This window comes from Chiroxiphia lanceolata, chromosome 2 (genome assembly GCF_009829145.1).
Source record: "Chiroxiphia lanceolata isolate bChiLan1 chromosome 2, bChiLan1.pri, whole genome shotgun sequence".
Classification (NCBI taxonomy): domain Eukaryota; kingdom Metazoa; phylum Chordata; class Aves; order Passeriformes; family Pipridae; genus Chiroxiphia; species Chiroxiphia lanceolata.
Genome location: NC_045638.1, coordinates 78,510,025 through 78,525,193, shown reverse-complemented (window position 1 = coordinate 78,525,193; position 15,169 = coordinate 78,510,025). Strand labels below are relative to the sequence as shown.

Genomic DNA, 15,169 nt, shown 5'->3' with positions numbered 1-15,169 from the left:
GACCACTTCCCTGGGAAGTCTGTTCCAGTGGTGTGATACTTCAGTGAACTTTACTGAGGTCCTAGTCTTCAGATATTGTACTGTGTGCAGTTTCAGCGTATAATTATGGTTTGAGAAATAAAATACAATAAAAAATAAACATTGTTAAATTTTAGGGTTTCAAATCGAATGATATGAAAGCTTGGAGACAACACTGGAATCATCAACTTTACAAAGCTCTGGAGCATCAGTATCAAATGGGCTTAGAAGCACTCAATGAGAATTTACCAGAGATAAATATTGATCTAACATTCAAGTAAGATTTTTTTTTTTTTCCTTATAAGAAAGTATTTAGGCTCAGGTTACGTTAAAATATTAATTTTTCATGATCTGTTTCACTTCTTAGACAAGGCCGGTTGCAATTCAGACCTCCTTTCGAAGAAGTACGAGCTAGATATTATAGAGAAATGAAGAGATTCATCTCTATTCCAAATCAGTTTAGGGGAGTAAGTGAAGCAGATGATGAATCTATATTCACTGTTATGACTGAAAGAAATGCAAGTGGATTTCTGACTGCTTTCAGTAAAGCAGAGGATTTGTTCAGAAGGCTGACAGATGTTTCTAATCAATTCAAGGTATTTTCAGTATTGGGCTGACTGATACTTTTTTAATCTTAGATTTGTACTTGTGTATGCTTCGGACACCCTAGAAATAATTGAGCATTGATGTGTGCATTATTGTCCTTTTCTGCAAGACATATAAGCAAAACCTTTGTAAGTCGACCCGTGTTAGTCAACCACTTAAGCATATGCCTAACTTGAAATATATGTACAGTTCCCATCGAAACCTGTGTATTATAGCTGTCTTTTCAGTCCTGCTATCCTAATCCTTTTGATTATCCTTAAATGTGTGAATATGTAAAATCATTTTGTATTTCCTGATTTTTGCATGAAGAGAATCTCTAGGTATATGAAGGGGCACAAAGGTTAAAGAGAATGTTGCTTGAAAACATTATTATTTTAATATTATCGAGAAACATTTTTTTTAATCTGGAAAATATTTCTTTTCCATGAAATGAAAAATGATGTTGGGAAGGAATGGATCGTAATTGGCCAAGTAGATATGGAATCTTTGGTGAAGACACATCTTTCTAGCAAGCAGGACTGGGAAAAAAACTTTAAGGCATTAAAAGTGAGAGGGAAAGAAGCAGAACGTCTTCCAAGGTATAGTGTAACTCTGTTCTTTTGTTTGAACACTGTATTCTATCAGATACTTTAAAGGTAATAGTAAAATAGAGATTTTCTCTTTACGTGAAGATATAGATAGAACTTCTAGAGTTTTTAAAATATTGATGTACTTTTTGAATGTTTAGGTTTTCATTTTTCCATGTTATTTTTTAGGCACTTACTGTCTTTTATCTGTTCAGTCTTCTCTGAAAACTTTTAATTACTTTTTCTGATATGATGGTAAACTCCATCAAAATTCAGGGCTGATTCTTAAATATTACAAAGCGTGATATATTTAAAAATCTTTTAGCTAAATCCCGTACATGAGAAATATATATGGCAGTTAGCAAAAGACACATTGAATGTTTATACATGAGATAATTCCTGTATTGAAACATTTGATTACCTCTTATAACTTACAATTTGAAACATGCTAGTGTAGGCTTTTATTCTTACATATATTCCCATTGAACTTACTGTGCTGTATGGTTAGAGTTCTTAAGTGAAACTGGAAGGAGTTGTTTTCAGAACAAGGGAAAAGAGGTGACATTTCATTCTGGAGAATGGACTAGTAGAACTTGTTGGCTAAAGTAGTAGTATCTGAGTAGTAAAGATCTCGTCAGTCTGGACAGGCTGAGATGAATAGAAGAGAAACTAACTTGCTGATATGTCTTATAGCCAGAAGCAACATGTTGCTAAGAAGTGCTATGAGTTGAAAATATTGGTGTGAGGGAGGATACTCTGTAAAGTATCAAATAAGGTAGACTTTTTCTTAGTGTTCTTTAGGCATCTACTTGTGGTCACTGGGAGCTATTAGATATGAGGCCTTGAAATGACTCACTATGGCTTTTCTTCTGTTCTTAGGATTATTGAAGGCAGGGTTAGTAAACTAATGGAAATTTGAGATTTAAAGACATAAAAGTACAAATAGTGAAAGTATTTTTCTTTTGATTATGGTAATAGCCTTTTTGAATTTTATGGCACTGGTTATATAAAATCAAGTAATTTCTAACTATTTAGAGAAGCAGAGCATTGGACCTCAGTCCCCATAAAACTGCATATATGTGCATAATTGGTGTAAATATTTCAACAGTATGAGTAATCTTCCCAATAAGCTATGACTTTTAGTTGTAGAATTATGAGGCAAATTTTTTATTGGGCAAAAAAATGAGGGTAAACTGTAGATGCGCATAGGTCTTAGACAGACTGACATTTAGGTATGCTACTGAATATTTGCTGTCTTTTTTTTCTTGAAGCACCGTCAGGATAGATTGTTTAACTGTCAATTGCAACCCTGTGAAAACTGTAATTGATGATTTCATCCAGAAGTTGTATGATGTTCTTGTCGTTTCTTTGAGGAAATCTATTCAAGGTAAATAACTTCAATGATAGTATTTTTGGTTTTGTTTCTATTGTACTTGGGGACATTTGTGTTAATGTAAATACTCTTTTAAAGAAATGTTTTGCTCTCAGACACAGTGAGCTGCAGAAATCACAGTGCAGAGAAAGTAATCTGTTACTACTGTGTGCTCCTCAACATTACTTTTTCACTACAAACCTAACCTAAGACCCTTTGTCCATATGTGTCTTTCCTGCTCACTTGATTAGGCCACATCTCTTCGAGATGTAAAAGGATACAAATGAACGTTATTTTGTGTGTTTATTTTATCTGAAGGAATATTTCTTTGTTGTTTCAGAGAGGAAAATTTATTTGATGTTTGAGAGAGGAAAGTTACTTAGGTGTTTGAGGAGACATCATAAAATGTTGTAATTAAAAATCCTAGATTTTTCTTTTACAAACTGAAATGCTTCATGAAGAGTCTTGAATAATGTAGACTTATTTCATAGAGTTACTTGTCACTTAGACTGTCAAAACACAGAGTGTTAAAGAATGTAAAACACTTCCCTAATTTCGGGTGGTCTGTCTATATCTTGAAGAGTAGGACAAAATGGAATAATGTGTAGATGATGAGAAATAACCATCCTCTGTGCTTTAAAGCTAACAGTCATCACAGGAAATACAGAACAGGGGTTATGCAGAAAGTGAATGACTTCTATAGCCTGAAAGGTGAATCTTTCCCAGAAGATTCCCTGGAAATGTACAGCTTCATTCTCAGTATCAAAAAAGATCTACCTTGGTAGGAAAACAGAACATTATAGCTTCATCAAGCGTTTGTTTTTGAGTCTTTTCAATATGTAAAGCAAGGTGGCTTTAGTTATTTACCTTCTTTAAAAGAACCTAACCAAAACCAAAAAAAAAAAACCCCAGTAAACCCCCGAAGAACCCAAAGGCAATTTTAACATCTGTTTCTCTCTGTATACCCAAAAAAAGACCTATACAGCTTTTGAAAGTATATAAACAAATGCCTTATGTATTTATGTTTAATGTTCAGAAGGGACTCTGATACTTATGGCCTAAATCATACATTGAGTGCAGTGGTTTACATTTAAAAAGCTATGTGTAAACACAAATGTGCAATTTTTGTTGAGGTAGTATGTAAGATTGGAGTCTGCAATTTTTTAAGCAAATACTTTGCATACTTATGACAATGTTATATCATTGTGCATTTGTCTGACATGGATATTTAAAACTACCAATATTTTCTCCATGATAACTTTGTTTTCCATCATTATGTAGCTCACCTTTGTGATGTTTCTTCATTTCTCACCGATGCCATGGAAACATTAGTGATTAGACCCCAGACTGTAGAGGAAATAGCAGAAGACAATTTAAAATATTTAAACCTACATGAACGAAAAGAAGGGGTAAGATGCCATTTTATCATATCTAGAACAACAGCTATAAAAAATGCAATTACTTTCTAGTATGAAAGCTTACATTTAATAATAACTAGTATAGACCATGCAGTGGCCATGCCAGGGTCAAGGCAGTAGTCCATGTAGCACAGTAATTTGTGTCCAGCAGTAGAGTGGCTTACCTATGGGAAAATATAAAATCAGGACAGAGTATCTGATACTTGTCCTTACTTCTAACCTCCAACCAGAACCTTTTTGAATTTTATGTGGTTCCTAAACATATAGTAACACTCAATGATTTCTTTTTGACAGCCTTACCTCATCTTCTCTTGATTGCAAATACATGTTTGACATCAAAAATGTACTCTGGTAAAATGGAGGTCAATTACCCATTACATGAAGGACCCTTTCTTTTATATTTTTTTCACCTACCGTTTGCTAACTTCATATCATTTATGTCTTGTATTGGAGAGATATGGACCTTTTCATGACACACGACTGTATTCTTCTTTTTTGTGTCTGGTATCAGCCGTCTCTCTTCTAGATTGAAGAGTGTTAGTTTACCTAAGCTTTTCTTATGCATAAACCCACACATAACTTTGATCATCCTTGCTGCCTTTTGGTAAGTCCTTTCTTTCTGTTTCACTTTTCTGTGGGACCAACAGAATTTTTTCAATTTTTAAGATATGAATAAACCATGGATTTATATGATGAAATAGAAATATTACCTCTTTTATTTTTTTTTTTGACTCCTGTGACTCCTAACGTTTGATTTGCTTCCTACTGCTTAGATTAAGCTGGCATTTTTTTTAAATTAGTTGTCATAGCCCCAAGATATCAAACCTGAAGTTCAATTGTTGGCTTAGAACTCAACTTGTACATGTAAAATTTATTTTTTCATGTTTACATCACTTCATGGCTGTCTTCCTGAGTTTTTGTCACTGTTATCATCAGTCCCTATTTCTTTTAAGTTCATTCTGCAGTACTTCACAGGTGAAGTATTTTAATGCTTCGAGTGACATAATATCATCAGTAAACTTTATCATCTCACAGGCTGGTCTCCTTTTCCAACTCTTTTATAAAACACCTTGAGCAGTCCAGCACAGGTACCTACAGAATTCTGTGGGGTGACCTTTTCCCATTGCAGGAACTAGCTGTCTCCTCCTAACACTGTTCTCTGTCTTTTACCCTATTAATTATCTGTGCAAGGCCCTTTGTTCTTTTATCAAGGTTATCAGTTTTCCTTAAATGCCTTAGGTGAGGGTTTGTGTTAAAAGCTTTTCGGAAACTCAGTTAAAATATATGATTTCATTTTCCTTCATCCATACCCTTACTGATGTCCTTAAAGAGCTCTAGTTCTACAAAATTGTGGAATTCCGCAAAACCCATATTAACTCTTCCCAACCGGACAATATTTACACTTTGAAGGATTCAGTTCTAAATGAGTGCATTTGAGTTTAGGTCTGTACAGGTGTCTGCAGTGCGTGCGCTGTTAATATACTCAGCAGAAGTCTGGTCCAGTTGCCCAAAAGTACAGTTCTAGAGTTACTGAGATGCATTTCCAACATCCTCACAAGGCTGGCAGACATAACAGAGGAGTTCTGTGAGGCCTCTACCTTTCCATAGTTGCAACTGGAGGCCATGCAAGTGCCCTAGAACATCTCAGATGGCCCGAAACATGTATTTGTGAGGAACTGAATCAAGTCCCAGTGATGAGGTCAGCTGCTGGGTGTAATTATTTACATTTTGTAGGAACTCTGGGAGAGTTTTTGGATGTTGAAGAGAATTGCTTCTTAGCATTAGTGCCTCTTATCTCTTAATTTTTGAAGGAAAACATACATATCAGACATTTTGGTAAATTTGTAGAACTGTGTGTGTTTATCTCAGATGATTCTTCCGACTTACATAGTTTAAAAGGGTTCGTTTGGTTTCTCTTTCAAATTTTGTCGACTCTTAATATGTGGGAAAAAAAGATGAATTTTTTTTTTCTGCATTATCAGGTCACAAAAACCGGTGCTCTTTTATATGAGTATAAGAGAAAAAAAAGGAAGGAGAGAGAGAAGGAAGGAGGGAGGGAAGGAAGGAAGGAAGGAAGGAAAAGGGTAGTATTATATGGCATGGAATATCTCTGCCTGGCTGTATTTCTTGGATTGAGACAAAGACAGTTAAATCGGTAAAGCAAAAGCAGTGCAAAATCAAAGCAAAACAAGGAATTCACCACTTTCCCTGGGCAGGCATATGTTCAACCATCTCTAGAAAAGCAGGGCTCTGTCATGCGTTACAGCAACTTGGAAAAACAAATGCCATCACTCTGAATGCCCCCCCCCCATCCCCTTCCTTCTTTTTCCTCCAACTTTCTGTGTTGACCACGATGCCCTGTGGTCTTGAATATCCCTTGGGTCGGTTGGGCTCAGCTGTCCTGGCTGTGTCCCCTCCCAACTCCTTGTACACTCCCTGCCCATTCATTGGTAGATGGGGTGAGGAGCAGAAAAGACCTTGACTCTGTGCAAGCCCTACTCAACAGTTACTAAAACATCATTTTCAACAAAAGTCCAAAACACAGCCCCATAGCAACTACTATGAAAAAAATTAAGTCTGCCCCAGTCAGACCCAGCACACATATAAACATGTTTATAGAATTCTGTTGCTCTGCTGCTGTTCTCCAATTTGATTGAGTCATCTGTGCAATATATAAGGAAACTTATCTGTTTCATAGTTATCATTCACTTCTTTATATCTCATGGCAGGATCAAGATTTAGAATTTCTCTAAGTAAATCAGATACTACTCTTCCAATGTTTTAATGTTATTCTATAAGCAGTATTAAAAAAGCAGCTGTATATAATCTTATTATCTGTGCATACATGGTGATTCATATGTATTTGCTTATAGTTTAGATAAACAGGATTTGCTGAATTTTTGCATGCACATTTATTTTTAATCTTTCTGATTTTAGATTTTTCTCCTGTTTCAAGAGGCTGAAGATAAAAACAAACTTCTGCGAACTGTGGCTGGTGCAGGTTTGAACACTATCAGTAGCCTAAGAGCTACATGGGATAAATTTGAATTAATGATGGAAAGCCACCAGCTTATGATTGCAGAACAGGTAACAATGAAAGATTAACATTTTACCTGAAAACGTTGAAATTATTTTGAATAAGTCTGGAAAAATACTTTTTTTCTTAGGTTAAATCTGTAAATATTCTCAATTCAGTGTTAAAACCAGTATTACTGAGTTGAGGGAGAGCTTTCAAAGGAAGAATAATTAAACTCTTAAGCAGCAACTAGGTGAAACTTCTGTTGAATTGATGCTGAAATGAATGTTGCAATGCTGTACTTTTGTCTCAAAACAACTTTCTCGTAACAGAAATGACTTAATAAATGCAATGGTCAACTGAAGGCAACAGGATAACACTTAAAAGATAGCGTTTTCATTACTTTATCATGCTTTTAGTACTGAAGCTGGATTTTCTTCTTTTCACATAACTTTACTAAACTATGCACAGTCCTGTAATTCCAGTCTATAGGCAAATTACTGAACTCATTTGAAGTTCTGCTGAGGATATCAATAGGCCATACAAATACAGCAATTTTTCTATGCACTATAAAGTGCAGGCTAGATAGATAGCATAGCTGAATAAATAGGTCTCAAATACCAGCATAATAAAAAAAAGTAGTACCCCTTTAAAAAACCCCACAAAACCAGGAGAATAGAGTTGGATTGTTTCTTGGGGAATTATACAAGAAGTTTTTTGAGTTTGATTTTTGATCATGTAGTTACCAAGTTTTGAAGTCGATATTTTCGTTTTGATCATTGTTGTAGATACAAACCATTGAAGGAATGTAATTTTACCTCTTGCTTTACAGATTGAAATGATGAAAGGAAATGTGATTTCACGTATTAATATGTATCTTCAAGACCTGGAAAAATTTAAAGCACGCTGGGATCAGCTAAAGCCAAGTGATGATGTCATTGAAACAGGAGATCAGGATGTACTTGAGAAAAGTGCTCAGATCATAAAGGAAAAAAAAAAAGAATTTGATGAACTTGAAACTGTGAAAGAAAAACTCATGTATGTATATTTACTTCCCTGTATATCTTATTCACTAATGTATGGATCTTTTGCAGCAGTAGTAATTCAGAAAATGTTAACTAATTTTTATCACAACATTTAATATAAGGAATTTAATTTGTAATACCTGTTTTTCATTAGCTTTCCAGGGTCCTTTTTGTTGATTTTACATAACATGAATTTCTCAAGCCAAGTTTTTCTAGAGTTTTTTTAATGAAAAATTTGAGAAATCTCTTAAGCCTTCACATGAGGAGGTTTGATGCTGACTTTTGAAATTCTCACTGAGAGAAGGTTTATAATATTGGTCCAAGAAGGACCTCGATCCTCTTGTAACTTAAGTGGGCAGGAACTCACGTCTCCTGTTTCTTGAGTAAGTGTCCTATCTGGTAGACTGTTGTGCAAAAGGAAAGGATTTTTCTGGTCTGGGTGTCTACTTTCAGTAAACAAATAATAATAATAATAATTAGTAAATAAATATTATAAAAATAATAATTAGTAAATTATTAGAGAACTTGAGAGGACAAAGTTTTCTATTTAACTTCTTACCTTAGCAAGTAAATGATAGTAAATAAAATTAGCATATTCTTTTTACCCAGCAGAAAGAAAAAATCAATTCAAAATTATTTTCTTTCAAGCTTTCTTTTTGAGGGAACAAATTAATTAATTTTTCTTGTAAAAAAATGAATGACAGTTTATGGAAAATAATTGGCAATATGGGAGAATACTGCTGTGTAGGAGAGTTATCCCTCATATTCCTTTATTATTTCTATTCAAGAAGGAGACTATAAGGAAATTGGAGTTTGCAGCAGTGTTCTTCAATAAAGCTGATAACTTTTCTTAAAAAAGTATGATTATTTCTGTAGGATACCATTTCTTAAACCATAAATCTACAGTAGAATAATGTAATCCATAATACAATGATCTTTTTATTCAGTGAAGAATGCCATCATTTTAAATTGGAAGAGCCTGACTTCTCATTGTCAGAAGTTGTAAGTCAAGATATTAAGAGTTGTGCAGAAGTCTGGGCACTGTATGAAGAGTTTTATCAAGGTTTTCAGGAAAAAGCCAAAGAAGACTGGATTACTTTTAGGTATGATTTTGTTACTTTATTTTTAATTGACATACATGTGAGGTTGTAGTAGTACTGTGTTGTTATGACCTTTTTATATTTGATTTTCATGCAGAAGTAAAACACACCTATTTGAAGAATTTTTGTTTCACTGGCATGACAAAATGAGGAAGATGGAAGAACATACTGTAATGACAGTAAAGTTGCAAAAAGAAGTGGACAAATATAAAGTAAGATGCTTATTACCCTGGAAGTGTTCAAGGCCAGATTGGATGGGGTTTTTAGCAGCCTGGTCTAGTGGAAGGTGTCCCTGCCAATGGTAGAGGGGTTAGAATGATCTTTAATGTCCTTTTCAACCCAAATAATTCTATGATTCTATGAATTGCAAAAAGACCTATGAAACAAAAAATGGTGTGGTATTAGTGGGTAGTGAACTTCATTCTCTAGCTCATTGTTAATTTCTTACAATAAAATCAGTTAAAATTTAACAAAATATCTTCTGATACTGTTTTGCACATTTCATTTACTTTTGAGAACCTTTTAGTTCCATACAGTGAATAGGAAGATCATTACAGCTTACATAGACACACATTTAATAATGAGTTTTCTTCAGAATTATAATCCTAGACTTTAAATCCAGCAATTGGAAAAAATGTACCTCAGTTTAAGAATTTAATATTTTTTTTCTGTTTGAATAGCATGTCAGTCTATGGTCAAAGAGGTGCAATTTTCATAAAGACAAGATGGATTCACATGTGCATTTTTTTCTATAGATGATAATTCCACTCCTAAAATATGTCAGGGGAGAACATCTTTCTCCAGACCATTGGCTGGATCTCTTTCGTCTTCTGGGTCTTCCCCGAGGCACTACACTTGAGGGCTTGTTATTTGGAGACCTACTGAAAGTGACAGATGCCATTATAGAAAAAGCAATGGAACTTAAGGTATGAATAATTTCAGATAGAGGAACTATAGTTTTTTATGGTTTCTTTTATGCCATATATGTTGTTCTGTCTGCATACAATGTTATTACTATAGGAGTAGAGCTTGCATTATATTTTTGAATGGAGAGTTTATTGCAAGCTCTGTAGTTTCATATGAAATCTATTTTTGCTTTTAAATAGGATTTGAACTGTCGAGCCCAAGGTGAAATCACAATCAGAGAAGCATTACGTGAGCTTGAACTCTGGGGAGTCGGAGCTGTCTTTATGTTAACGGATTATGAAGACAGCCAAGGCAAGACTATCAGGCTTATTAAAGACTGGAAGGACATAGTCAACCAAGTTGGAGATCATCGCTGTCTTCTACAGTCTCTAAAGGACTCTCCATATTACAAAGGTTTTGAAGATAAAGTGTCCATCTGGGAAAAAAAGCTAGCTGACTTGGATGAGTATCTGCAGAATTTAAACCAAATTCAAAGGAAATGGGTTTATTTGGAACCGATATTCGGTCGTGGAGCTCTACCCAAAGAACAGGCTCGTTTTAACAGAGTTGATGAAAACTTCAGGTTAGTGTTATGGAGTGAGACTTATTTATTTCTAATATCTTTGACATGTGTAGTCTAGAACATTTTTAATGATGAAAATATATGGGAACAATTGGAATATGTATGGAGAGGATGGTCAACAACAGGAATTCAGTAGTTATATATGTGTGAGAGTGACATATCTGAATAAAGGTGGTAATGTTTTCATTTAATGTGGTGCTTGTGAAGAAAGGAATCACATGAAACATAACTGATAATAAACAAGGCAGCCAAACACAAGATTAGTCTTGTCAGCAGTAGAGGTGATATAATTATTTTTTCAAGAATCATGTTGAAGACAAGCACTATATTCACTAAGAAAGTACACTGATAGACTTTTGGGAGAGACAGATGCTTTATCTGATCCAAACAAGTCAAAAGATAAAAAGGGAGTAGATTTTAGACATATAGTAAGATATGTACCTTTATCTGTCTTGGTTTGAGTTGAAATGACTTATAAGGAAATAAAAGACAAGAACTGAATTTTCTTGGCTTGGAGTAGAGAAATTTTAGCAAAAAACAGTTGATTTTAAATTACAGTAGAGAGATATTGATGTAAATTCTGTAGTATTTCATCATTAATACTGAAAACTGAAAGTTATATATCAACTCTTTATATTACTTCCCTTTGTGTTATTTTTTATTTACATAACTAATGTATAATATTCAAATTACAATTATAATGGTTTTATTAATTATTCTTTTTTTTTTCTGTCAAGATCCATTATGTCAGATATCAAGAGTGACAATAGGGTAACATCACTGAATGCCCGGACAGGAATAAAAAATACCTTAATTACCATACTTGACCAGCTTCAGAGATGTCAGAAATCTTTGAATGAGTTTTTGGAGGTACAGCCAACATTAACAGAGTTTTTTATAAAGAATGTCAGTAAGTTTGAATTTAAGTCAACAAAACTGATTTATTTTGTTTTAATATAGGAAAAGCGCTCAGCATTTCCAAGATTCTATTTCATTGGAGATGATGACTTGTTAGAAATTTTAGGACAGTCCACGAATCCCCTGGTTATTCAGTCTCATCTTAAGAAGCTTTTTGCTGGTAATGCATCAGTCTTCATTTGTGAATTGTACTTATTTAGAAATAAGCTTCTTCAAAACTAAATAATATGTTGCAGGCTTTTTTTTTCCTTTTTTTTCCACTGCTAGACACTAAGGAATTAATGTTTGACAATTTATTGATGTTTTCTGATTATTAGGCATTAATAGTGTGAGCTTTGATAAAGACTTTAAACACATAATTGCCATGAAGTCTGTAGAAGGAGAAACTGTGCCACTTAGAAATAAAGTTCTTCTGTCAAATGATGTGGAGGTAAGAAAATCACATGCCAGTCTGGTTCAAGCGTCTTTGAGAAATTAATTTGTAATGTAATTTTTGAGTTTTTTTTTCATCTCTTTGTCAGGTGTGGTTAAACAGTTTGGCTTTGGAGATGAAGGAGACCCTGAAAAAAATGTTAATTGACTGTGTTGATGCTGGAAAAAAATCACAAGGTTCAATTGATCCATCCCTCTTCCCTTCCCAGGTAGTAGTTCATCCAGTAATGCCACTATATAGTCTTAGATTTACCAAAGAAGTTATTTTTTTTGAATCTCATAAAGAAGTATATATTTGGATTTGGAAGAATATAACCCTTAACAAGTCCATTTTACTCGTTTATTGTATAGAGAAATTCTTAAAGATATGTGATCTTATAATTCTTTTGTAAACATTTGAAATATTCAAGTCTTTGACATGGCACCTGATCTAACATCTGTGTATTTAGGACTTCTCGTTGCTCTCTCCCTCCCCCAGAATGTAGTTGCTGTTACAATCTTCAAATTGTCACAATTGGTGGAATTTTTTGTTACAGACCTTTCTAGTTCCAAGTTTGACTGAACCTTCATAGCTCAAACAGGGTTTTTACACTGAATGTAAAGTAGTTAGAATATAAGTAGAGTGCTGGAAACTAGAATGCAAAGTATTGTAGTAGCAGATCAGTGACACAAGTGAGAGGTGCTCCTGAGAGTGTGTAATATGGGCTCAGCATGCCCACAATATGGTGGTTTCCATTTGACATATCATTTAATAGAAAAAGAGACTTATAAATTTTGCTACTGCATGCTTTGGAACAGCTGAAGGACTTGCTGTATTGGATTAGATTGCAAGTTTTGGAAAAATTTTGTCAGATTTTAAGATGGCTGTATTTGTTTTTAAAAGCATAGCAAATGTATAGCTTTGTTTAAAAATTATACAATAAAATATGTAAAATATCAGACATAATAAGCAATTGCAAATTAATTGAAAAATGAGTTGTTTTTTATGTCTTCTGTGTTTATAAAATATAACTTGAATTTCTTTTTCCAAAGATTCTTTCCTTGGCAGAACAAATTCAGTTCACTGAAGATGTTGAAAGTGCTATAAAAACCCATAATCTGCAACAATTAGAATTAGAACTCATGGCTAAACTGGACCATTATACTAACATTGGTAGTGGCATAGAAAATACTGGGAGTACAGGTATAAAAGTGATAATTAATATAAATATTTTTTTATTACTTTAGTTGTGTAATATTTTACATTATGTATATTTGAACAGGAAATTATATAAATCCGTCTCTGAGTTCGTAAAGTTGAGTTACATAAGATTGCTCATCTATTACTGCCAAGATTAGAGTTTTTAATGTATCAGAATGAACAAAGGACTTCTATATAGATTAAAAATTATCTTAGAGAATTTATGTATTTGCAAACATATTTTCTTAACTTTTTAATAAGGTTCTATCTTTTGGTTTATATATCTACTGATAATTTGTTCTCATCTGCTGAACTGTGTCCTAGTGTTATGTATCACAGGAAGTGGCCAAAAAGCAGTTGAGGTATGTTAAGTCAAGCCAATATATACTGTACAACTGTGTGGGTAATTTTCTATGTTAGATGTATACATCTGCCTCTGAACTAATAATTCCTGTGTACCTCTGAGCTAAAACAAATAAGCTAGTTATTCCCAAGATATGATTATTCTGAATTTTACATACTCTGAATGGGTTTGAATAGTTATGCCTCTGAGTGCTTATTCCTCCCTTTTGACCAGAGGTGGGATTTTGAGTGTCCTGAGATATAAAGTTCCATAGTGTAGATTGGGTGAGATGGCTTTTAGCTTAATATGTGTAAAAAGACTCAATTTGACATGTAGTTGACAGTCTTCCACCACATTTGTATAGGTGGTTACTGCATTAAATTCTAGTTTATAATTTGTGAACTGTAAACATCTGATACATTGCTTAGGAACAGGATTCCTATCACCTACCTCCAGCAGTCTATGAGTGTGCTTCTTTGTCTAAGCTCCTTTTCTACACTCTTTCTATACCCATTTCAGAAATGTCATCAGTTACAGAAGAGTGTTCAGTCCTATCTATTGTATAATACATTTACCGTAACTTTTTAACTTAGACAATAGGTGTGATTTTGAACTGAGTTTCTTGATTATTCCCACTTACTTTGGTTTAAATCCCATCATGGGGTGGTCTGGAAGCACACAAACTGGATATCTTTCAAAAGGAACTAAATTAAACAGTATGTTCTAAGAATATACTTAATGCATGCAGTCTGCTAATGAACGTTCATTACACATCACCTTAATTATTCTGAGTAAAATGTCCAGAGTGTGTGTAGTGTGGGTTTCAGATTCTCAACAGATCACTCGATAGGTTACACCACCTCATTGCTGAAGTGGACATGGCTGTAAACATTCCTGAAATAAATTGCTTTGCAAAAAAACCTTTCTCTCTCTTTTGAATGTAGAGGCAGACAAAATCACTTCAAAATGACTGAAGTTACATGATGATTCACACTGTCTGTCAGGATCTCATGTTATGCTGTTTACTTTAGAAAATAAAAAAACCTTTCTATATATAATTCAAATAAAATCTAACTGAAATCTGCTGATAATAAAAATCAACACAATGAATTTGAGGATGGGTGACGTGTCACTTACTACACTGTTGTGATTTTTTTTCTTTTGTGTGTGATTATTTGCAGAATCAGGAATTCTTGAGCTTAAGCTTAAAGCTCTGATTCTTGATATCATTCATAACATTGATGTGGTGAAGCAGCTGAATCAAGCTCAGATTCACGATATTGAAGACTGGGCTTGGAAGAAGCAGCTGAGATTTTATATGAAAGACCAAAAATGTTATGTTCAGATGGTAGATGCTGAACTCCAATATACTTATGAATATCAGGTGTGGTATTTTTAATTTTTACCTAGTGGCTTTTATAGGTGTCCAACACTTTCTCATTTGATACCTGCTGCTGCTTGTCTCCCAACTGTTGTCAATTTTTTTAAACTTTGTTGTGTCTTTAGCATGCTATTTCACAGAAAATATTAAAAGATAGGGTAATAATTTTCATTCTTGATATTGATGGGGTAAGTGTAAGTTGTATGGAAAGTAGCTGTATTGTCATATAAATATTTTCTAATATTGCTGCTTTTATATATCTGAATGCAGTTTCGTCTGTAATTCTAAAAAATTTTTGAACAATG

General features: G+C 33.8%; 1 protein-coding gene across 1 annotated transcript in view; it reads left to right on the top strand.

The window, feature by feature from the left end:
• Positions 1 to 15,169, top strand: part of DYNC2H1 (dynein cytoplasmic 2 heavy chain 1) — a 152,118-nt gene that overhangs the window by 8,439 nt on the left and 128,510 nt on the right. Inside the window, exons 7-23 of the mRNA XM_032679259.1 lie at positions 156 to 295; positions 386 to 614; positions 1,075 to 1,202; positions 2,462 to 2,577; positions 3,844 to 3,971; positions 6,918 to 7,067; positions 7,829 to 8,034; positions 8,969 to 9,124; positions 9,219 to 9,333; positions 9,877 to 10,047; positions 10,228 to 10,610; positions 11,348 to 11,480; positions 11,571 to 11,688; positions 11,846 to 11,958; positions 12,050 to 12,169; positions 12,993 to 13,143; positions 14,665 to 14,867. Of these exons, the coding sequence (XP_032535150.1) occupies positions 156 to 295; positions 386 to 614; positions 1,075 to 1,202; positions 2,462 to 2,577; positions 3,844 to 3,971; positions 6,918 to 7,067; positions 7,829 to 8,034; positions 8,969 to 9,124; positions 9,219 to 9,333; positions 9,877 to 10,047; positions 10,228 to 10,610; positions 11,348 to 11,480; positions 11,571 to 11,688; positions 11,846 to 11,958; positions 12,050 to 12,169; positions 12,993 to 13,143; positions 14,665 to 14,867 (2,760 nt within the window). The remainder of the gene's footprint in view (positions 1 to 155; positions 296 to 385; positions 615 to 1,074; positions 1,203 to 2,461; positions 2,578 to 3,843; positions 3,972 to 6,917; positions 7,068 to 7,828; positions 8,035 to 8,968; positions 9,125 to 9,218; positions 9,334 to 9,876; positions 10,048 to 10,227; positions 10,611 to 11,347; positions 11,481 to 11,570; positions 11,689 to 11,845; positions 11,959 to 12,049; positions 12,170 to 12,992; positions 13,144 to 14,664; positions 14,868 to 15,169) is intronic.